General features: G+C 38.6%; 2 protein-coding genes across 6 annotated transcripts in view; one reads left to right on the top strand and one right to left on the bottom strand.

Moving 5' to 3' along the window:
- The window catches only part of LOC110665046 (probable serine/threonine-protein kinase SIS8), a 26,179-nt gene extending 4,656 nt beyond the window's left edge, over window positions 1-21,523 (top strand). For 2 of the 5 annotated variants that reach the window (XM_021825009.2, XM_021825008.2), the window contains exons 3-17: window positions 690-893; window positions 2,715-2,903; window positions 3,099-3,358; window positions 3,508-3,627; window positions 3,739-3,867; window positions 4,334-4,429; window positions 4,700-4,792; window positions 6,082-6,202; window positions 8,039-8,336; window positions 8,979-9,102; window positions 9,199-9,218; window positions 9,508-9,664; window positions 20,697-20,985; window positions 21,093-21,165; window positions 21,294-21,523. In XM_021825009.2, the coding sequence (XP_021680701.2) occupies window positions 690-893; window positions 2,715-2,903; window positions 3,099-3,358; window positions 3,508-3,627; window positions 3,739-3,867; window positions 4,334-4,429; window positions 4,700-4,792; window positions 6,082-6,202; window positions 8,039-8,336; window positions 8,979-9,102; window positions 9,199-9,218; window positions 9,508-9,664; window positions 20,697-20,985; window positions 21,093-21,165; window positions 21,294-21,376 (2,256 nt within the window). In that variant the 3' untranslated portion in view covers window positions 21,377-21,523. The remainder of the gene's footprint in view (window positions 1-689; window positions 894-2,714; window positions 2,904-3,098; window positions 3,359-3,507; window positions 3,628-3,738; window positions 3,868-4,333; window positions 4,430-4,699; window positions 4,793-6,081; window positions 6,203-8,038; window positions 8,337-8,978; window positions 9,103-9,198; window positions 9,219-9,507; window positions 9,665-20,696; window positions 20,986-21,092; window positions 21,166-21,293) is intronic. The other 3 variants (XM_058153222.1, XM_058153221.1, XM_058153220.1) reach the window with 3 other exon arrangements.
- LOC110665047 (F-box protein MAX2) lies at window positions 20,571-24,033 on the bottom strand. The gene is made up of 2 exons (XM_021825013.2): window positions 21,716-24,033; window positions 20,571-21,487 (listed from the first exon to the last, which is right to left on the bottom strand). Exon 1 carries the CDS (start codon window positions 23,842-23,844, stop codon window positions 21,739-21,741), a length of 2,106 nt encoding a protein of 701 aa, XP_021680705.2. The 5' UTR covers window positions 23,845-24,033; the 3' UTR covers window positions 20,571-21,487; window positions 21,716-21,738.

Below are 24,033 nucleotides of genomic sequence, written 5' to 3'. Positions count from 1 at the left end.
AATAAGATAGACTATTTGCAAAAATGGAGACCCATCTAGGCCTTATCTCTTGATTGGTGTGTCAAGAGCCATAAGCATGGCGAAATTCATTTTCATTTGTTGTTACATTGTTTGGTGGTTTGGTTTATTTGGTATTGACATTGTGGTGTTTTGAGGAGAACTGAATACGTCTAGAGAATTTGGAGATTTTTATGGTTGTGAAATGGAGAGGTTTTGGTGGTATGAAGTAGGTGAAAGTACTTGGGAATTGTGTTTTTTCTGCAGTTGTATTTGTATGAAGTAGGTGAAAGTACTTCTCTCAGTGTTCCACTCTCGGGTGGATTTTCAACATTTACTTTGAGATTGGTAGTCTATCTCACAGTGTTTGTCCTCTTCTATATTTTTGTTTGTTTGTAGCTTTTCCACTTCAAAAAAGAACGCTGAGATTTGCTGATCTTCCAAAAATTATGTACCATGATGTAGGAATTCTTTTCCTTACATTGTTGAAAAATATAAAATACAATAAATTTAATGGTATGTGTGCATTTACTCATTCCTCTAAATATGTTCACTTTTCAAAGAGGACTAGCATTATGGATTCTAAGTTATATTTCTCTTCCCCATCTTATACTGTTTCGATTGGTTGCCTGCTCGATTTGGAGCATCAATTTCATTTGATTGTTAACTGATTGGTATGTGATTGCGGACAGGATAAAAGGCTAAAGGAGCTCTTTGATAGTATTCCAACTTTAGATGAGCTTCATGCATTGGGTGGTGAGGGTTCCAAGGCTGATATCATTTTTGTAGATGCAAAAAAGGATAAAAAATTATCTATGCTCAAGCAACTGACTGTGGCACTAGTGAAAGGATTAAACTCATATCCAGCTGCAATGATAAAAAAGATTGCTGGATTGGTGAGAACTCGGTAACCTTTGTTTTATTCTAAGGTTCATTTGGAAGTTCTTGTAGCCGCTTATTTTAGTATACTTGTGTTTTCAACTATGGTGCAATTTTACTGTGATTAACTTTTATCATGATAAGGAATGCCTTCATGTCTTTAACCTGATGATCAACAAATTTTGTACTTTGATCATGATAGATTTTATTTTTCTTCTTCAAGGTTCATTTGTATTTAACAAAAATTAAGAAAAAGGTTTTTACATAATGGAAATAGAAAGCCTTTTTTTTTTTTTTTTTTTTTGGTAATGGTGAAAAACTAGAGTCATGAAGTGTTTACTTTTAAAAAAATTTCCTGTTTTCTATTTTTTTAAGAGAACTCATTATGATCAGAAAATGTGTTGTTTTCTTTTCCAATTTTAAAGAGACTTTGGAAAACTATTTGTTATGGTTTTCCATGTTTCTATAATTGGAAAATTGGAGAACAAGACTGCTTAGTTGTTTTTTAACCTTAGGATTTTTTTAAATACTTTATTTTTAATAGGTAAAAACATTTTCAATGTATTTTCATTGACAAATGGATTGGAAATAGAGATGAAAACTAGAGAAGAAAATTGGAAAATATTTTCCATGGTGGACCCTTGACATGTTCTCCAGTTTTCTATTTGAAATTGGAAAGAAAATTTGGAAAAGTAAATGAATTGAAAAGAATATTTAGAAAACTATTAGAAGAATTATTCCCAAATCTCTTAAGGATTGAAGCATGAAAAACAGGATTTTCTCAATTAATACAATTATTTCTAACTGTTTTTTACAATCTTAAAAAATTTTCTTGATGAGTAAATTTGCTCTTATACTTATTGGCAAAAATTGTAGAGTTAATTTCAGAAAATTTTGAGATTTTCCATAATGTACACTTTGATGCTTATTGTTTCAAAACTAGGAATTTAGGTCCTCGTATTTTATTAATGATTCTATTCTTTTGTCATTGATTGTAAAATTATGATTTTTTTTTTTTATTACACGTTAGTTTCTGACGTTGTAAATTAGACCATACTCAAGTCCCTAAAATGTTAAAATTTAATTGCACTTTGGTATTTGAGTTATCTTATAAGACGTTGAACCCCTTAATCTTATACTTGTCACAAGTGTTGCTTTTTTGTAATTAGACTAAAACTATATTCCTTTGTATTGCAAAAAATGCTTGCATATGAAATGGTCATGCGACTCTTGATGCTTGCTTCTAAAATTCTTGCTATGTTTAGCTCATACTAGCATGAAAAATTAATTTCTTGTATTCTAAGTGTAGTTACACATTTAATTAAAGGGAAAAGGGTCAAGTACAAGACAAGTCCTAAATTATGGGGTCAGTTTCAATTTAGGTTAAGGCTTCAACAATTTAAAAATTTTAGTTTGACTCCTAATTTTTTTTTCTTCCTTAAATCTCCATATATTTTCTCTGGCAAATCTTGTAATACTAAGTTTTTGAATTTTTTTTTTTTAATTTATTTTACTTGTTCTACTTGACAAGGGCTGAAATAAAAAATTTTAAAATGTTCAACCCTTAAGTTATAATGTTTAAACAATGGGACCAAAATTGAAACTAACACTATGCTTTATAACTTGTTTTGTGCTTATCCTAAAAAAGATAGTAGTAAGTTTTCACTTTTTGGCAAGTAGTTCAGTTGTAACACAAACTTAAGTATTTAATTTGCAGCCAATTCAGGGATCAAAACCTGCCCTAGCCATTTCTGCAATTCCTCTTAATGAGTGTTTTTAATTTCTTTTATTGAAAAGTTGTTTTTCTTCTGATTTTTTTCTTGTTATCCCATGTACAGGTATCTGACTTTTATAAAAGACCAAATGTGGAAAGTCCAGCAAAAGCTTCACTGGAGGAAAACTCCCAAATGTTTGAAAATCGAGGTGTTCAGTTACTTGGACAAATAAAGCATGGGTCTTGCCGTCCTCGAGCAATCTTGTTTAAAGTTTTAGCTGATACTGTAGGTCTTGAAAGTAGGCTCATGGTGGTAAGCTTTTAACTTGGTGGGTTAAACTGTACATTATTATTATTTTTTTAATTATCATTTAGTAAGTTCTCTCTCATGAAATTTCATTTACCAGAAGAATTTGTTACCATATACAATTTATGACTGCTAATCACATGTGATATCTGAAAATCCTATTTTATAGTCTATCCTTTTGTTTGACATTTTTTTTATTAGGGTTTACCAAATGATGGAACCATTGAGTGTGTAGACTCATACAAGCACATGTCTGTGATAGTTGTGCTGAACTCTGTGGAACTGCTAGTTGATCTTATGCGGTTTCCTGGTAAGTTAATGCCCAGGTCAACCAGGGCAATTTTTATGACCCATATTTCAGCTGCGGGGGAGAGTGATTCTGCAGAAAATGATTCCTGTGATTCACCTCTTGAACCAAACAGTCCTTTGTATGGCTTTTCGGAGAGATTGGATCCTGACAGGTTGGCAAATGGTGTTGACTCATTTTAAGCCTATGCTACATGATTTCCTTTTTTAGTGAGTTCAGATGCTGATTAAGTTGTATTATTCTCTCTCTCTCTCTCTCTCTCTCTCTCTCTCTCTCTCTCTCTCTCTCTCTCGTCCTTCACAGTGCTGAAAAAGATGAGAGCCTTCAGTTGCATAGGAAGTTAGAATCAGCTGCAAATGTTTCAGGTCCTGCATTGCGAAATATGATGTTGCGTTCTGCTACCTCTATTGACAGGAAAATGAAGTAATATTGATTTCATTTCTTGAGAATTTCCTTCGTGCTATTATGGCTTTTGTAATGATTTTTTTTTCCCATCTTTCTTTCTTTCAATTATTTTTTTTATTTGATTTCTAGCATAATGTGGGATGTTCCTGTTCTTCCTTCCTCTCCCAGCTCATCACACAGTGATCCCAATATTGCTAATACCTTTTGGAGACGTAGCCGGAAAAAGGTCATTGCTGAACAGCGGACTGCTAGTTCAAGGTTTATTTTAAACCCTTTCTGTATTGGATTGACATTTAGGTGGATTTTAAAGCATGCTATTCTTGTTCCTGCTGCTGTATGTTATCTGTCAAACATTTATGCACTGATATTTCACATGCTGGTGTGCAGTTCTATTGACTGTAGAGCTTTTATATTTTGTTGTCACATAAAAATTATGGCTAAATTTTTACAAAATTTAGTGAAAGTGACCTTACTGAAACAAAATCAAAGTTGATTTATTTTGATACACAAATTGAAATTTAGAGACCACAATGAAATTTGATAAGTTCAGTGATTTTGAGTGAAATTAATCTTAAATTCACTAGTAAAAGTATCTATTCTTTGTGCTGGACTGGGTATTTTAAATTGTAAAATTAACTGGTGTTATTTATTTATTTATTTATTTATTATTATTATTATTATTATTAGCTTTTAGTTGTCATCTTTCATTGAGGTGCTTTTGCAGTCCAGAGCATCCTTCATTTCGAGCGCGTGGACGGTCCATGTTAAGCGGTGACAGGCACTCAATTAGTGATTATGCTGATGATGAAGTTGCATCAAGGTACTTACCTGTTTGATCCTATTACTCATGTGCAAGGAACATTAGATTATTTCCCAATTTATAAATATGGAGGGGAAATTATTTCAGAGGTTTCATCTTATTATTTTGTTTGTTTGTACAAGAACATGTTCCTGTGTTGAACTTACTAGACAGTTCTTCTGAACTATAAACAGTCGATAGTAGCTTGCATCTAATTTTATGGTTGTCTCATTTTTTTTTTGGGCAATAATTTATTTCAAAGCTGAGAACTGCTTTAATATTTATTTATAGCTGCAGGACAGAGGGTGCATCAACATCAGAAGCTCGTAGAATAAGAAGAAGAAGCATTAGCATGACCCCAGAGATAGGCGATGATATCGTAAGGTTGATTAGTGCTAACCTTAAATTTATATTTGAAACTACAGCATTGCAATTGATTTATCGTGTCCTCTTTCTTTCCTTTTCTCCTAATTATTCTTCTTCTCTCTCTTTTATTTCTTCTTTTTTTTTTTGGTTCAATTTGGGTAAAATGCCTATTTGTTCTTTAAATATATGCCAACTTTGTTGTGGATTGGCTTAGGAAACATGTTGACATCTATTTATCATTCATTTTCTTTTACTTATAGAATTATTTGCATCTTTCTCTGAATTCATATAATCTTTATGGCTTTGACAATTTTAAACATGCAATAGACCAAGTTTTATGTTACTGTTAATTTGTTTAAATGTTTTCTATAAGGGGAAGGTAGGGCTGATGGCAGTATGTATTCATCTTTATGGTTTTATTTATATATATATTTGTTATGAGAGGAGGAGACTGTAGGTGAAATGTGAAGCATGTAGGACTTGCTGAAATTAGTTCAAATTTATGCTAACGCTCATAAAATGCTGCAACAGTAACCTAGTGGACATAATATTCTCAATTTAGTAATTTGGAGCAATTAGTTTCATTTATCTTGCCTGTTGAAACTTAGTTGTGCATGCCAAATATCTTGCTTGGTGACATAGATTGACTAACATGTAGATGTCATGGATTTAAAAGTGGTCTTGGGAATGTAACAACCATCACACAATAAATTAAGTTACTGAACTATAAGATGCTATTGAAGACTCCTCTCCAAATCACTGCTGTAACTGATTCTGTTTTGCTTCAAAATCTGGTTGAACCTCTAGGCCCCGCTCTCCCAGCCCTCCTTTTTAGGAAATGTTTCTTCTTATTCGGAAGAAAACAACAACAACAACAACAAAGCTCCTTTCTTGCTATTCCAAACAGAAAATAAAATATGTGCAATTGCCACTTTAACAAACTGGGGATGAAGTAGGAGATGTAAAATTAGCTTGAGTAGAGGTCACTGGTATGATAATTTTCTTACCAGGTTCATACAAAGAAAGTCTCACAAAGAACCTTTTGCCTTGTTTATGTTGTTGTTTAGTAAATTATTGAACCAGTTTGTAACCAGTTTTTCCATGTTTCAAAACATTAGGATGGTTGGGACAGAAAGTGCATATATGTATTTTTGTCCATAAATTGGTTGTATTGTCCAATGACAATGTAATCCTCTACTTGATGTTTTTCCATTATTTCTTGACTGATGTGTGGATTTGATTAATTCTGAAAAAAAAGATTTGTTCTTATGTGTAAAGATTATTCAGGACATCATGAATTATTTCAGGGCTGTGCGTGCAATGAATGAATCTTTGAAGCAAAATCGGCTTTTAAGGGAGCAGGGTGATGATAGGTCATTTGCAAACTCTCTAGATGACAAGGACAATTGCCCAGATCTCCAGAAAAATGTATGCTTCACTTGTATGACAACAAAATTTACAATTATTGATGTTTTCCTTGGCATTGCATAAAACTTGTTCTATGTGGTATGGTTCATTTGTATCTTATATGTATATATGCAGATATACAACATATCTGCTTATTATTTTCGTAGAGGTTTTGAATCTGTACTCTGTAGGGCGACCCAATAATTGCACCCTTTGTCCCTGTATCCACTAAGTACACAACCAATTTGGTTTGGTTGTCATTTATTGTGCTGTGAGAGCACGTTCACCATTTTAAATTTCTGCTTGATATGGGATTTGATTGTAAGCACATGGATGTTCAAATGAGGTAGCGTAAGCAAGTACATGGCTTTTTAAACCAGGTATATGCTGTGGCCTGGGCTATCTGCTTTGATGGGCTGCCATTCTTATGGTGAGATGATATATGGAAGCCTTCTTGTGGAATCTCCCTGCAAGGAGATTATGGATATTTGGTCATGATACCATGGGATAATTTTTGAGATATAGGTTATGATTTGACTTGGCATATCTAATAAATAATTTTGAATGTCTATGCTTGTGATACTTTTCTGCTTCAATGGTGGATATCCTATGGTTGGGACTGAACATCCTTTGCAAGTATTCCTAGTTCTATAAATCAAGTGTTGTGTCATAAACTGTTCCTTTAGTTTGCTTTTGGTATTGTGTACTGGAACATGTGTAACACCCAGCCTAGCTGACCTAAATAACTTTCAGACCCTAAACCACAAGGCTCAAAATGGTTAACCCAAGTTATTTAGCAGCTAGGGCTAAGGATTATATAAACCCTTATCTTTCCTTATTATCCCACTGAACACTTGGGATGTTACAACATGGGACTAGGCAAGACTGTGGTTTTAAATAACTGTTGCTAATTTGATATGATATTCCCTGTTAGAAATTAGAATACTGTGATGTGAATTTGAAATCACACTGAAACAGAGCTGAATTGGCTAAAATGTCCATAACAGCTGTTTCCCATGGTCACATAATGGTTGTAACAGCTGGGCAAATGAAGAGGAGAAGGGAAGAGAGAGACCGGGTTTTTTTTGTGGGGGGGGGGGGTGGGCGGGCGGGGTTGTGGTGTGGTAGAGGGTAGTTGTTACTTTTGAGGTGTATTGGAATCAGTATTTACATTGTTTCTGAAAGTATTTGAAAATAACTTAGGCAATGGTTTACCACCAACTTAGCTGCATTTTTTTTATGCATTTGAATAACTTTGGGAGGTAGAAAGACAGGAAGGGTTCTGGAGATGTGTTTTGTGGCATTGGGGATGTTTTGGTGGATATAATTGCCGAGTTCTTGAAGACCATGTTTTGGAATGTTTGGTTGGACTGAAGTGCAAGAATTTGTAAGGAGCATCTTTTTCTGGCCTGATTACTTTTGGATGAAATTGTATTTATGGTGTCTCTACAGTGTTACGTCATTTGCTTCTTTTTCTTTTTATTCTAACCATTTTTCCTAAAAAAAGGAGTATTGGTAGCAGGTATTCACCAAGATTGGGGAGTTGAGTGCTTTTTTTCTGAGGCTATTACTTCCATTTTATTTTTCAGAGTTTCCCAAGTACAAATTTTTTTAAAAAAATGCTTAAAAGAGATTGTCGTCTGTGCTTTTTTTGTGAAATTTTTGTTATTATAGGTTTCAAAGAAATCACTTGTGTTTCATTTGCCGTTTCTTTCTCACTGCTAGTTGAAGTTGGATTAATTTGCACCATAGGCCTTTGCGAGATACATGGAAGTTCTGTGATGAACATGTATTTTGAATCTTTTTCCTGGCTTTCCTGGTTGTATTTTGTAGGTAATTACTTTTTTTTTTTTTCAGGTATCTAATTTTGATCTTGATGGTCATGATGAAATATCTGGTAGAAAGTCTGCCTTATATACCCTTCAAAGGGACCACATAAATTCCCAAAAAGCTATATCGTTGCCATCATCTCCACATGAGTACAGGAGTCAAACATCAGAAAGAAGGGGGCGTTCTGTTTATGTGAATGATGAAATGGTTTCAACATGGAACAAAGTTCTTGAATCTCCCACGTTCCACAATCAGCCTCTATTACCATTCCAAGAATGGAATATTGATTTTTCAGAATTAAATATTGGGACTCGTGTTGGCATTGGTAAGCTCTTTTTTTTTTTAATTTTTTTATAATTCTTGGCAATATGTTCAGTTTGAAATTGTTCTATTTGTACTGCTACAGTTTCAGTACTCGTGTTGGCATTGGTAAGCTCATTTTCTTTTTTATTTTTTTTTATTTTTATATAATTCTTGGCAATATGTTCAGTTTGAAAGTGTTCAATTTGTACTGCTACAGTTGCAGTCTAGGCATAGCTACTGTGGGTGTCATTGCTCCAAATTGTGTTCTATAGTCTATACAATTGTCTTGAAGGTCCTCTTAAACCGTATCAGAAGTTTGCACCGTGGAAATGAAACTTAGTTACTTAGATCATTGCCTATCTACCAGAAAGAACAGGCTAAAAAATGGAACAATTATACTTGCTTGACCAAACAAGCTTACATTTCAATATGCCTGGGTTATTAGTACTAAACCTTGGAAATTGAGTTCCCCCACACAGAGTGTCAAAAGAGGGGGAAATAGCATAGCCATCCAAAATGGTTCACTTTTAATTATATTTATGATTAAAGAGTAATAATGGAGCCTTAAATTTGTCCTCTAGGACTAGGAGTATAGACATTTCATTTCTAACTCCACTGTCTAAAAACTGCTCTGTTGAATCAAGTTTTCTTTTGCTGTACCTAGGGTTTTTTGGGGAAGTTTTCCGTGGCATATGGAATGGAACAGATGTTGCAATCAAGGTTTTTCTAGAGCAAGATCTAACTGCTGAAAACATGGAGGACTTTTGCAACGAGATATCCATTCTTAGGTCCATTCTTGTCAAATAAGCTAATTGTTTTAGTTCTATTCTATCCTCGTATCTTTCTGACTCTCTGTGTTGGTTTATGCATGTGCTGTTTTCTAGCCGACTTCGACATCCCAATGGTATTCCCCTTCACCTACTAATGTTAGAATATACTACATTCATTCTTCCGAGATTACGTCTGCTAGTGACAGTTAACATAGTATGACTTGTAAATGTAAAATTAACAAGATCTAACCCATCAAAGTAAAGGGGACAGTTTTCTTTGTCTAAATATTTGGATTTTAATTTATGATGCGATTTTTAGAAATTTTACTCTGATCATATAGCCATATGAAAACTAAGAGCTCCTTTTACTCTTTATTGCTTTTTCTTCTGGTGACTGTTGCTGAATTGGAGAGATTCTTGCAGTTATCTTATTCTTGGGTGCTTGCATGAAGCCCCCTCACTTGTCAATGGTTACTGAATATATGGAGATGGGGTCGTTGTACTATTTGATCCATATGAGTGGTCAGAAGAAGAAGCTTAGTTGGCGGAGGAGGCTAAAAATGTTGCGTGATATATGCAGGTGTGTTGGCATATCCTAACTTGTGAAATTTTTTGAAGGTTAAGCTTGCTTTCTAATCTGTGTGCTTTTGGAATATTTATAGTATTTACACCCAACATTTCATCCTGTTCTTAACTTGTAAAGTTTAGCTGGTTTCAGAAGTAATGTGATGTGTACACGTAAATGCATTTATGAATGCATCTTTGAGCCACAGAATTTGACTGTTTCATTTGTTGTTACTAGTGTGTATCCTCAAATTTAATGTTTGATATTCTATTTTTCACTTTTTAAATTGGAGTCTCATGATTTTCAGAATTTATGTTCATGCTTCACTAAGAAGAACTTGATACTGGCTTTATGTACTGTTGTCATGACCCAACCTATGGGCCAGACAGGCACTGGGACCTGGGCCAGCCTAAAACCCCCGAGACCTATAGTAAGCCTAACTATTCCTCAACCAACTCTAAGGCCCATTTGAGCCCCATTTCAAGAATTCAACCGGACAGAGTCCGGCCATAAAATGGACCATTTAACGGGGAGTTTTTGACTCGCCCGACCTGTAAACACAATATATAATAAATTGGGGCGCTCAGCTCACCCTCCACATATTCAAAATGTCATAACTCAAATGGGAGCTCAGCTCCCTCATCCAATCCCATCATGCATACAGTTAATAATTTTACAGGTCCAACCTAACTTTTATGATACAGGCCCAAAATAAAAATAAGTGTTTCTAACACATGCGGAGTCTAAAATTTAACTCAATTGTATAAAATACATTAAATACTATTAATAGACCTGCGAAGAAGAAGAGCATGTTAGCCACAACAAATAATCTCCCTATAGCCTGGAAAAATAGATGAACAGGAGTGAGCGTTCGACTCAGAGAGTAAAATATCAATTTTAGCCATAATCTCTATAGCTATCTAAACCTAATGCACCCTATGGAGTGAAATGCAATATCATCATAATTTTCATATCATAACAGTAAAAAGTCAATTTGGAGCACTCACACACTCAACACTGTCAAACAATACATATATGGGAGCTGATCCCCTATACAGCCCTCTTAATTCAACCTCTGCCAGCGAGTGTCTCTCAAGCCGGATTTTCGCTTAATAAACCAAATGCGGGGTCCCAGTGAGTGTCTCTCAAGCCGTGTTTACCTCGAAGGATCGGGTCCCAACGAGTGTCTCTCAAGCTGTGTCTACCCGTCTTATCTATCCAATACCATATCACACGCACGCCACGCACACACATTGCTCCAAATTACCACAAACATCCATGGCACTTCAACAATTATGAATGTAATATAAAACGTGCCTAGTGTTTAACTACATAGATACATATTTATAAGTGATGCATGGGCATGCTTGAACATATAATAATATCGAAATTGCAATTAAAATTAATATTTTACTTAGAGCCATACGACAGGCTATGTTATATGGGCATGCCACGGGAGTTTTATGTGATCGTAAAATTCCCAATAAGTTGAAAGGAAAATTTTACCGTAGAGCCATACGACCGGCTATGTTATATGGTATTGAGTGTTGGGCACTGAAAGAGTCGTATGTGTCTAAGATAAGAGTTGCAGAGATGGGAATGTTAAGGTGGATGAGTGGCCATACTAGACTAGATAAAGTCCGTAATGAGAGTGTTAGAGAAAAGGTAGGAGTGGTGTCAATTAAAGATAAGTTGAGAGAAGGGAGATTGACATAGTTTGGTCATGTGAAGCGTAGACATACGGAGGCTCCAGTTAGACAAGTAGAGCACATTAGGTTAGAGGATAGAAAGAAAAAAAGGGGTAGACCTAAATTGACTTGGAGGAGAGTAGTACAACATGACCTAGAAGCATTACACATTTTTGAGGATTTAATCCAAAATCGTTTAGAGTGGAAAAAACGAATCCATATAGCTAACCCCAAATCTTTGGGATAAAGGCTTAGTTGAGTTGAGTTGAGTATTTTACTCACAGACTTAACCGAAGTCACTATGGCGGCTGGGCAGAGGAGGAAGGCTGTCCCGGCTCACCTGACAATTTTATTACAATTATTTAATATATTTGACTCAATACAAACTAAGAAAAGATCAAAGATGTTCTAAGTCGTGCCAAAAATCCAGCAGAGTCTTCCCTATACCTAGGACCTACCCAACTTACAAAAGGGTTCAAAATGCACTTCTATATCCACAAATCACACATCCACAACTCAATCACATCACATAGCGCCTCCTGGGCCCTTCCAAACAGTCAACAATCACAATGTGAAAAATTACAGTTTAGTCCTTATAATTAACTTTTTTTTGCAAAAATTATCTAAATGAACTCTAAAAATTCTAAAATGTTGCCCCGCGGTCCTTAGCATTATTACTAAGCTAATGCAAAAGGAATTATAATTTTCTAAGCTACCACGAATATTTTATAGATTTTTAATCAAATTCAAGCGCTAGATAATCAAGAAAAAGTAAGGTTCGGGTTTACCTATGCCGATTCCGACTCCGGGAACGCGCTCGAGATGTCTGACAATGGTAGGGTGGCCAAAATCTCGACCCAATTCCAAGACTTTTTCGGTAGCCTGTTTGCCAGACCCGAAATTTACAGACCTGGGCAATCGTTGAATTTCCGTGAATTGAAGATACCTACACGAAGCCCACAATACGAGGGTTAGTATATAATTTTTACGGATTTTTCTGAGCTCATTTAGTGCTCGGAAAAATACTACAAAGTTTTGCGGGACTCACCGAAAAACGAAGTCGGAAAATTTTGAAATTGGTATTGCCGCGAAGCTCTCGACGAGTGGAACACTCTGGTACTCTCGGTTTTCTCGTGGGGTTCACGGTTTGCGAGAAATTTAGCCCAAAAGTCGAAATGGATTGAAACTTCTCGGACAAAAATTGAGCAAACCGCTTGATAGATTTTAGTGTTCTTGGTTTCTATGGAAAGCTCTCGACGTGTAGATGAGGTTTGGCATAAGACCCGGTTCGATTGGTGGTCGGATCGGCCAGAATCGGCCCGGGAAGACTTAACGACGCACGCGTGAGCAAGGGGACTTCGCGCAACGTTTTCGGCCACTTGGAGCGTTGGCCGGCGGGGGGAGGTGGCCTGGAGGTGCGCCGGCGTGTGGGAGAGGCTGGGGCGGTGGTTGACCGGCGAGGGGTGGAGGGAGGAGAGAGAAAATGGGAGAGAGGGAGAAGGCATTGGGAAGGTGCGAAAGAGAAGAAAAAGAGGAAGAGGGCTGGTCCGATTCGACTGGTCAGATCCAGTCTGGTCCAATTCAGGATACAAAATTTTGAATTTTTACTCTGCCTTGAGACCGAAAACGAGGGCTAAAAATTCTGAAAAAATTCTAGAAAACTCAAAAATATTCGTAGAGTCTAAATATATTTTTAGTTTTGCTACGTGGTCTTTAAATTAATTTTTAAAAATCATCAAAGTTTTATATTTTCAAAAAATCGAACCCGATTTCTAAAATTCAAAAAATTTCAAATAATTTTCTAAAATTTAAACAAAATAAAATATTAATATCTATCCATAAAATAATTAATTTAAAAATTAGGTATGTTACGTTCTTTCCCCCTTACCGAAAATTTGTCCTCGAATTTTACACAAGGCAGAATAAAAGATAAGAATTACACATTAAATAAATAAGGGTATTTGCTACGCATGTCCCGCTCTGACTCCCAGGTGCACTCTTTCACTGACTGGCTCCTTCATAAAATCTTAACCATAGGGATCTATTTTGATCTTAGTTGCCTCACTTGTTAGTCCACTATGGCTACATGTTGCTCCTCAAACGTCAAGTCTTCCTTTAACTCTACTATATCCGGTTGTAACACATGAGAAGGATCATGTATGTATTTCCTGAGCTTGGAGATGTGAAATACAGGATGAACATGAGAAAGGTTGGGTGATAACTCCAACCGATAGACAACTGCTTCAACTCTATCAGTAACCTCAAAAGGTTCAATATATCGAGGTGCCAACTTGCCATTCTTTTCAAATCTCATGACTCCCTTTATCGAAGAAACCTTTAGGAATACGTAATCGCCTACTGCAAACTTCACATCCCTCCGTTTGGGATCTGCATAACTTTTCTGCCTACTGAAAGCTGTTTTCAATCGTTCCCTGAGTAAAAAAACCATCTCTGAAGCGTACTGCGCTAGGTCTATATCATGCACCTTCGCTTCTCCCATTTCCGTCCAACACAGAAGAGACCTACACTTTCTGCCATATAGTGCCTTATAGGATGCCATCCATATATTGGAATGATAACTGTTGTTGTAGGCAAACTCCACCAAGGGTAGCTGATCATCCCATTGACCTCCAAAATCCAAAACACAAATGCGAAGCATGTTTTCTAGTGTTTGGATTGTTCTTTCGGACTGCCCGTCTGTTTGAGGGTGGAAAGTGGTACTAAAGTTCAACTGTGTGCCAAGTGTCTCCTGCAATTTCCTCCAAAACCAAGAAGTGAATTGGGGCCCTCTGTCAGATATTATGGAAGCAGGAACTCCATGCAATCTGATTATTTCTCGAATATAGAGCCGGGCGTACTATGCAACAGAATATGTGGTCTTCACAGGTAAGAAATGAGTTGATTTAGTCAGACGGTCTACAATTACCCATATCGAATCATATCCCTGCGTGGTATGAGGCGATCCAGTCACAAAATCCATAGTAATCATTTCCCACTTCCATTCTGGGATAGGGTGCTCTTGCAGCTTCCCTAACGGCCTTTGGTGTTCAAACTTCACCTTCTGACAAGTCAAGCACTTGGACACAAAGTCTGTTATGTCTCTCTTCATGCCATTCCACCAGTAGCTATCTTTCATATCATGGTACATCTTGGTGGAGTCTGGGTGGACATTATACAGTGTATAGTGTGCCTCTCGCATGATTTTATTTTTGAGATTGTCCACGTCGGGCACACATATCCTGGAACCTTGCATAAGGGCGCCATCATTGGCAAATCCAAACTCACCACCTTCACCCTGCTGTACTCTTTCTATGATCTTCATCAATTGCTGGTCTCTGTGCTGAGAAACTCTAACTTTATCTCGCAGGTCTGGTCTCACTGAAAAATGGACTAACAATACCCCTTCATCAGAAAGATCTAAAATCAGACTTTGATCCATTAACTCATGTACTTCCTGAATCAACGGTCTCTTCTCCGTTGATATGTGCGCCAAGCTGCCAGAAGATTTTCTGCTCAAAGCATCTGCTACTACATTGGCCTTCCCAGGGTGGTACTGGATGGTACAATCATAGTCCTTCAGAAGCTCCATCCATCTCCTCTGTCTCAAATTTAAATCCCTCTGTTGGAAGATGTACTTTAAACTCTTGTGGTCAGTGTATATCTCGCACACTTCACCATACAGGTAGTGTCTCCAGATCTTTAGTGCAAAAACTACAGCCGCCATTTCCAAATCATGGGGGGTGTAGTTCTGCTCATGCCTATTTAGCTGCCTTGAAGCATAAACCATTATTTTTCCATTTTGCATCAAAATACACTCTACGCCAACTCTGGAGGCATCACAATACACACCAATCATCGGTAATGTCTACACAGGGGCGGTGGTTAGACACTCCTTAAGCTTCTGGAAACTCTTCTCATAATCATCTGTCCAAATGAATGAAACATTCTTCCGAGTTAACTTAGTTAGGGGAGCTGCTATCTTGGAAAAATCCTGCACAAAACGCCTATAGTAGCCAGCTAGGCCCAGAAAATTTCGCATCTCAGTGACTGTTGTAAGCCTAAGCCAATCAGTTACAGCCTCAATTTTCTTGGGATTCACTTGAATGCCTTCACTAGAAACCACGTGTTCCAAGAATGAGATGTTTTCTAGCCAAAATTCATATTTTGAAAATTTGGCATATAGCTGGTGCTCCCTCAAAGTCTGCACACCATCCTCAAATGCCACACGTGTTCTTCCTCGGTCCGAGAGTATATTAAAATGTCATCTATGAATACGATGACAAAACGGTCCAGGAATGGCCTGAACACCCTATTCATCAAGTCCATGAAGGCCACTGGTGCATTAGTGAGTCCAAAAGACATTACCAAGAACTCATAATGACCATATCTTGTCCCGAATGCTGTCTTGGACACATCCTCATTCCTGATTCTCAACTGATGGTAGCCTGATCATAAGTTTATTTTGGAAAAGAATCTAGCCCCTTGGAGTTGATCAAACAGATCATCGATCCGAAGAAGTGGATACTTGTTCTTAACAGTCACCTTGTTCAGCTGTCTATAGTCAATACACAACCTCAAGGACCCATCTTTCTTTCTCACAAATAGAACAGGAGCGCCCCAAGGTGAAGTGCTCAGACGTATGAAATCCTTGTCCAAAAGCTTCTGTAATTGCTCCTTTAGCTCTTTCAATTCTGCTGGTGCCATCCTATAAGGCGGCATTGATATGGGGTTTGTACCCGGCACAATATCAATGCAGAACTCTGTTTCCCTTCCTGGTGGCAACCTTGGAAGCTCCTCAGGGAAGACATCCATAAATTCTCTGACAACAGGAACATTTTCAATGTTAACACCTTCTACAGATGTATCTCTCACCAATTCCAAATACCCTTGACATCCACGGCTCAACATTTTTCTAGCATTAATTGCTGACACCAAGTTATATGGAGCCACGTTCCTGTCACCATCAAAGCTAAACTCTGCCATACCAGGTATATGAAAGTATACCCTTTTGTTCCTGTAGTCTAAAGTGGCATAATGAGTTGCCAACCAATCCATTCTCAAAATTACATCGAAATCCATTACTGGTAGATGAACCAAGTCTGCTGGGAGGATTGTTTCATCCACTACTAATAGGCTACCCGGAAAAACCATATCCACATCTATGTTGTCACTAAGCGGGGTAGCTACAGACAAAGGGTGTTCTAAAGTTGTAGGGTTCCTACCCAATCTCGTGGCAAAAACTGGAGAGACAAATGAGTGCGTAGCACCCGGATCTATCAAAACACGAGCCTCATAGGAACAGACTACAAGAATACCTACCACAACTGCATTGGAAGCCTGAGCATCCTGTTGGGTCAAGGTGACAACTCGAGCTTGACCCCTACCCTGCGTTGCAGAACTCTTATATTGACTTCTACCTCCTGACCTGCCTCTAAATCCACGTCCTCCTTGTCCTCAAAGGCCCACTGTTTTTGATCTCTGAAGCTTTCTGCCATAAACCTGTTGATAAACAGTTTCACAAACTGAGTCCAAGACAAGCCTTCAATCCGAGGTAATATGTAGTCATTCATTTATTGCTTAGGCACAGGCCCCATGACATGCTGCACACACTTTATAAGCCTCATATCAGTCAACTGCAACTGCATTCCTGCCTGTTTGTTGGAATCCAAAAACCGATAGGCATCATCTGACACATCATAAGTACCGGACATCAATTTTTTGAAATTAATTATTTGTTTGTAAAGTTCCCCTCTTGGTGCGGTAGACTGTTGCTGTTGGGGAGGGTGGACCATATACTGTGCCATCATATCGATGGTTCTCTGTAATTCGGCTAAGGTAGCTGACATTGGGTCCATGGGATCCTAAGCCATAAAAGACTGATCCTGAACTGGTGTCAGCTGCTCTTCTACTTGAGCAGCTCTAGGCCTCCTACTCTGCCTCCTCGGGGCAGGCGCCTCATCTTGTGCCGACACCTCGTTAGGCACATCCGGTTCTGGTGCAGTGGCAGCTCTTCTGCTTCTACACATTTTCCTGAAATTCAGCAGTATTAGCCTACAAAATTTCAAAATGGTATGTTACACAGCTCTATAGACTTATATTTACACACAATTATATAAAGCAGAAACTAGAAGCAAAGATGACAATGCAAGATGAATGTGGTCCCTATTCTCCGCATTTGACTCCCATTATACTCTTCCCAACACTTTGGACAAATATTCCCTATAAATCTGAAGCCTAAGCTCTGATACCACATTTTGCCACGACCCAACCTATGGGCCGGACCGACACTAGGACCTGGGCCAGCCTAAAGCCCCCAAGGCCTGTAATAAGCCTAACTATTCCTCAACCAAACTCTAAGGCCCATTTGCGCCCAATTTCAAGAAATTCAACCGGACAGAGTCTGGTCATAAAATGGACCATTTAACGGGGAGTTTTTGACTCGCTCGACTTGTAAATACAATATATAATAAATTGGGGAGCTCAGCTCACCCTCCACATAATCAAAATGTCATAACTCAAATGGGAGCTCAGCTCCCTCATCCAATCCCATTATGCATACAGTTAATAATTTTACAGGTCCAATATAACTTTTATAATACAGGCCCAAAATAAAAATAAGTGCTTTTAACACATGCGGAGTCTAAAATTTAACTCTATTGTACAAAATACATTAAATACTATTAATGGACCTGCGAAGAAGAAGAGCAGGTTAGCCACAACAAATAACCCCCCTATAGCGTGAGCGTTCGACTCAGAGAGTAAAATATCAATTTTAACCATAATTTCTATAGCTATATAAACCTAATGCACCATGTGGAGTGAAATACAACATCATCATAATTTTTATATCATAATAGCAAAAAGGCAATTTGGAGCACTCACACACTCAACACTGTCAAACAATACATATATGGGAGTTGATCCCCTATACAGCCCTCTTAATCCAACATCTGTCAGCGAGTGTCTCTTAAGCCGGACTTTCGCTTAATAAATCAAATGCGGGGTCTCAGTGAGTGTCTCTCAAGCCATATCTACCCCGAAGGACCGGGTCCCAGCAAGTGTCTCTCAAGCCGTGACTACCCGTCCTGTCCATATCCAATATCATACCACACGCACTCCACACACACACACTACTCCAATTACCACAAACATCTATGGCACTTCAACAATTATGAATGCAATATAAAACGTGCTTAGTGTTTAACTACATAGATACATATTTATAAGTGATGTATGGGCATGCTTGAATATATAATAATATCAAAAGTACAATTAAAATTAATATTTTACTCACAGACTTAACCGAAGTTACTATGACAGCTGGGCGGAGGAGGAAGGCTGTCCCGGCTCCCCTGACATTATTATTACAATTATTTAATACATTTGACTCAATACAAATTAAGAAAAGACCAAAGATGTCTTAAGTCGTGCCGAAAATCTTGCAGAGTCTCCCCTATACCTAGGACTTACCCAACCTGTAAAAGGGCTCAAAATGCACTTCTATATCCACAAATCACACATCCACAACTCAATCACATCACATAGCGCCTCCTAGGTCCATCCAAACAGTCAACAATCACAATGTGAAAAATTACAGTTTAGTCTTTATAATTAACCCTTTTTGCAAAAACTATCGAAATGAATTCTAAAAATTCTAAAATTTTACCCCGCGGTCCTTAGCATTATTACTAAGCTAATGCAAAATGAATTATAATTTTCTAATCTACCACGAATATTTTATAGATTTTTAATCAAATTCAACCGCTAGATAATTAAGAAAAAGTAAGGTTCGGGTTTACATATGCCGATTCCGACTCCGGGAACGCGCTCGGGACGTCTGACAACGGTGGGATAACTAAAATCTCGACCCAATTCCAAGACTTTTTCGGTAGCCTGTCTGCTTGGCCCGAAATTTACAGACCTGGATAACCGTTGAATTTTCATGAATTCAAGGCATCTACACGAAGTCCACAACACCGGAGTTAGTATATAATTTTTACGGAATTTTCTAACTTCATTTAGTGCTTGGAAAAATACTACGAAGTTTCGCAGGACCCACCGAAAAACGGTGTCAGAAAATTTTGAAACTGGTATTGCCGCGAAGCTCTCGACGAGTGGAGCACTCTGGCATTCTTGGTTTTCTCATGGGGTTCACGGTTTGCGAGAAATTTAGCCCAAAAGTCGAAATGGGCTAAAACTTTCCGGACAAAAATTGGACAAACCACTCGATGGATTTTGGTGTTCTTGGTGTTTATGGAAAGCTCTCGAGATGTAGATGAGGTTTGGCACAAGATCCTATCCGATCGGTGGCCAGATCGGCCGGAATTGACTCGGGAAGATGAAACGACGCGCTCGTGCAGGGGGGACTTCGCGCGACGTTTAGGGCCACCTGGAGCGTCTGCCCGCGGCAGGGAGGTGGCCTGGAAGTGTGCCGGGGTGTGGTGGAGGCTGGGGCGGTGGCTGGCCGGCGAGGGGTGGAGGGAGGATAGAGAAAACGGGAGAGAAAGAGAGAAGGCATCGGCAACGCGCGGAAGAGAAAAGAAAAAGAGGAAGAGGGCCAGTCCGATTCGAACGGTCCGATTCGGTCCGGTTCGATTTAGCCGGTCCGATTCAGGATATAAAATTTTAAATTTTTACTCTATCTTGGGATTGAAAATAAGGCCTAAAAATTCCGAAAAATTTCTAGAAAACTCAGAAAAATTCGTGGAATCCAAATATATTTTTAGTTTTGTCACGTGGTTTTTAAATTAATTTTTAAAAATCATCAAAGTTTTATATTTTCAAAAAATCGAACCTAATTTCTAAAATTCAAAAAATTTCAAATAATTTGCTAAAATTTAAACAAAATAAAATATTAATATCTATCCATAAAATAATTAATTTAAAAATTAGGGGTGTTAGAATTGTCCTGCTCTCTATTCTTTAGGTTAATGGGCGGAGACATTGAACACTGGAATTTGATATACAGGAGATTTGATATGTTTTTAAGGGTGCAAGATACATAAACACTGCCTTAGAATAATAGTAGTTGAGATGAGTAAATCAAGCATGCCTGACGAATACTTAAGGTCATTTTGCCGTATCCTGAAGTTATTGAAACATTGTTTGCGATAATGTGCTTCATATATTTCCTATGCAATGCTGCTGAGACATTTTTTTGCATATTAATTTTAAGTTGTAAATTCCAAACTGATCATTTATTCATTGATAATCCTTGTCACAATTGAAGCACATGTGCTAATGCAAATTACCAGTAGATTAAATTATGAGTGTTATCTGATACATAAGCAGGTTTGTCAGGTTTATTTAGAAGTCACCATTGTGCTGTGTACTGACTTGAATTTTCTGCTTACAACCAGGGGGTTGATGTGCATACATCGGATGAAGATAGTTCACCGAGACCTGAAAAGTGCAAATTGTCTTGTGAATAAACATTGGACTGTTAAGATATGTGATTTTGGGCTCTCAAGAATAATGACGGAGACGCCTATGAGAGACTCCTGTTCTGCAGGAACTCCAGAATGGATGGCTCCGGAACTTATTCGCAATGAACCCTTCACTGAAAAATGTGATATTTTCAGCCTTGGGGTAATAATGTGGGAGCTTTGCACACTGAATAGACCATGGGAAGGAGTGCCACCAGAAAGGGTAACATGATTTTATCCCTTTTTTTAGCCATATACTGTTGCTCTGGTCATTTCGGAGATTTTCTGAAATACATCCAGCTTAAAGGCATTTGGTTCTTTGCTGTTCAGGTAGTTTATGCTGTTGCTAACGAGGGAACCCGTTTGGAGATTACTGACGGTCCACTGGGCAGGTTAATTTCAGGTATCTGTAGCAACAGAGATCAAGAAAGATCATTAACTCATTTCTTAGTATGTTTTGACATCAATGAGAGCTATAATATGCTATTTATCGTATATAACTGCTGACTTTGCTTTCGTCTTGATTCGGAGATTGTTGGGCAGAACCGCATGAACGGCCAAGCTGTGAAGATATATTCTCCCGGTTGCTCGACTGCGAGTACACGCTCCGCTGAGTTTTTTTTTTTTTTTTTCCTTATGTAGAGGCTTTGCAATGTGTTTCGGCTCTGGTGTAAACTGTCTTGAAAGCTTCAGTTTTCGGATTTCAATGGAACCATTGAATCTTTCTGTGCAATGGAAAAGGGGATAATAAGGCACTTTTTTTTTTTTTTTGTCAATTTTAACTGTTGGAAATTGCATATAATTTATGGTTTCTTTCTTTCTGCACGAAACTACCAAAAAAAGATAAAAAAGAGAATAGCTAAACGTGAATAAGGTCTTTTTCAATTTTTAGCACAAACAAATCGCATCCTTAATAAATGCGAAAGCTTTCGAGTCTTAATTGTGATGATCACCTTGTATTGATCATTCTCATATTTCAGTCGAGAATATGGCGGCTGTTTAAGGCATCTTCAAACCGGCTGCATGAACCCACTCTCATTTCTGTGCTCATATCGTTCTCTGGTGCCGGATAGTAGTCTTCCCTAAGTTGGACATCCCGTAGGTTTGGGATTCGGAGAAGGAACATCATGAAATGCTCATGAGCTGTTCCATGGATAAATAGCTTCCTCAATGTGAGACATTCTGCAAGCAACCCAGCTCCTGGAAGGGACAGACTCCTTTGGTTTACATCTTTGTCTTGTGGTGGCCAATAATCAAGCTCATTGAGACTCAAATTCCCTATCCCATTCAAGAAAAATCTCTCCCACAAGCTCAGATCCATTTGTCCGGACGGGGCAGTTAATGCGAAACCTGTTGTGTCGCTGCAATCCAACTGCATCTTTGACAGACGGGGATATTGGGCAAGGCAGCACAATCCAAATGCTCTCTGTAATGGTTTGTGCCGGCCTCTGCAATCCCCTTCAACCCGGATACGAATCTCCTCCAAATTAGGACAATCCTCAAGACCAGCCATTGGCAAAGGAGTTAGAAGCTCGCCAACACCAATCCAGAGAGAGAGATATACGAGTTTATCCCAGGACTTGCTCCAAAATCCATCTCTATTGCTTTGCAAATACAAAGCATCGGCAGAATACTTGATTCTTTTATTGCTCTTGGAATAATCATGTTCAGCATTTCCAAAGAGGGCTTCATTGAGGTTGAAACCACAAGTAGCAGCATAATTGTCCTCTTCTTGCAGAGCATCCCACATACAATCAATATGAAGTCTCTCAATTCGATGGCGAATAGGCTCCAATGCTCGCAAAGATGCAACAGCATTGAGATTCTTACAAGCAGAGATCTTGACCTCAACAAGAGTCTTGTGAAGCAAACAAGCCATTGTCCTGATGCCCCTCATAGTAATCTTCTTGCATCCCTCAACTTCAAACTTTGCCAATCTACAACATCCTCTCGCAATCTCTATCAAGCCCATGTCTGTCAAATCTGCAGACTTGTTGATGGACAATGACTCCAGCCTCGAACACAGTGCAACCCCATCAAGCTGCGACTCCACTGCCATGCAAATACCATGAAATTGTTGTAATTTTAGCAATTTCAACTTTGGACACCGAGAATTAAGAGCTTCCAAAGCCACAGCAGTATCTCTAACATTCTTGCAAACACAAAGACCTAGCTCTTCAAGCAATGGAAGCCCTGAGAAAAAATCCACCAACCCTGCAACACTAACCCTCGCATCCTCCCCAGTATACCCGTCATCCTCAGGATCACTCCTGGTGTTCCCCAACGACGACGTATCAACCAGATGAAGAACCGATAACTTGGGACAATTCGCTGCGATCGCGAGCAACGTCTCGTCTCCAATGAATCCAATATAACTCGGATCAAACATGCAAGCAACCAGAAACTTGGTGAGATTTGAACAAGCAGCAGTGATTGCTCGAATCTCGTGTGCCTTAAATCCATCAGTTAATGAAACCGTGAGCAGATCCAAGCATGTCAAGGACTTGGAAACATCAGGATACGCTTGGAGAACCGGAGGAAGATCCTCCGACCAGTAGTAGAAATTCGAGAGATCCAGACAAGTAAGCCCTTCACATTGCTCGAACAACGGAGCAATATCCGCTCCCAGATAAGGCGACGACGGTCGTTGATGCCACCGGACGAGCTTCACTGAGCACAATCGCGGCCACTGAAGGAGGAGGATCTGCAAAGTGGACGGAGATCGAGCGTAAACCGTTAGTGACGTAACAAGCGGAAACGCAACGCCGAGGCGGTGCGCCAGGAGGAAAGGATCGGAAAGCGGCGAGGAAGCGAGCAAAGAGTGACCCCATGGAGAGAGTAGAGAAAGGTCTAGGTGAGTGACGGATCTGAAACAAGTCGGAATCATATAAAAGTCGCGCGCGTTGCCCCGGAGCGTAAGGGAGGTGCGCGTGGCTCTCTCAAGAGTTAAGAACTTGCGGTTCACTAGAGAAAGAGAGTTTCGTGTTCGAGTGTCGGATATGGAAGCAAAAATGTTCGATAAAATGACATCAGGGAGATCGCTGATGGTGGTGGAGGTAGAGGAGGTGGTTGGAACGGCCATGAGACGGCGTAGACGCCACACCGAGCGCGAAGAAAAAAGGGGCAGTGGAAATTGATGGGCAGGGAAGAGAGTAACAGTGATGAGATTAAGGAAGCAATGGGAAGATATTATACAATAATGTATATATATATACTCATTGCACCGGACCGTATCTAACAATTTCTCCTTTTTCTTTTGTCTTCTCTACTG

The sequence above is a fragment of the Hevea brasiliensis genome, chromosome 9 (genome assembly GCF_030052815.1).
Source record: "Hevea brasiliensis isolate MT/VB/25A 57/8 chromosome 9, ASM3005281v1, whole genome shotgun sequence".
Taxonomy (NCBI): Eukaryota; Viridiplantae; Streptophyta; class Magnoliopsida; order Malpighiales; family Euphorbiaceae; genus Hevea; species Hevea brasiliensis.
Note: the sequence above shows the minus strand (reverse complement) of the source record. Positions and strands in the feature narration are given on the sequence as shown.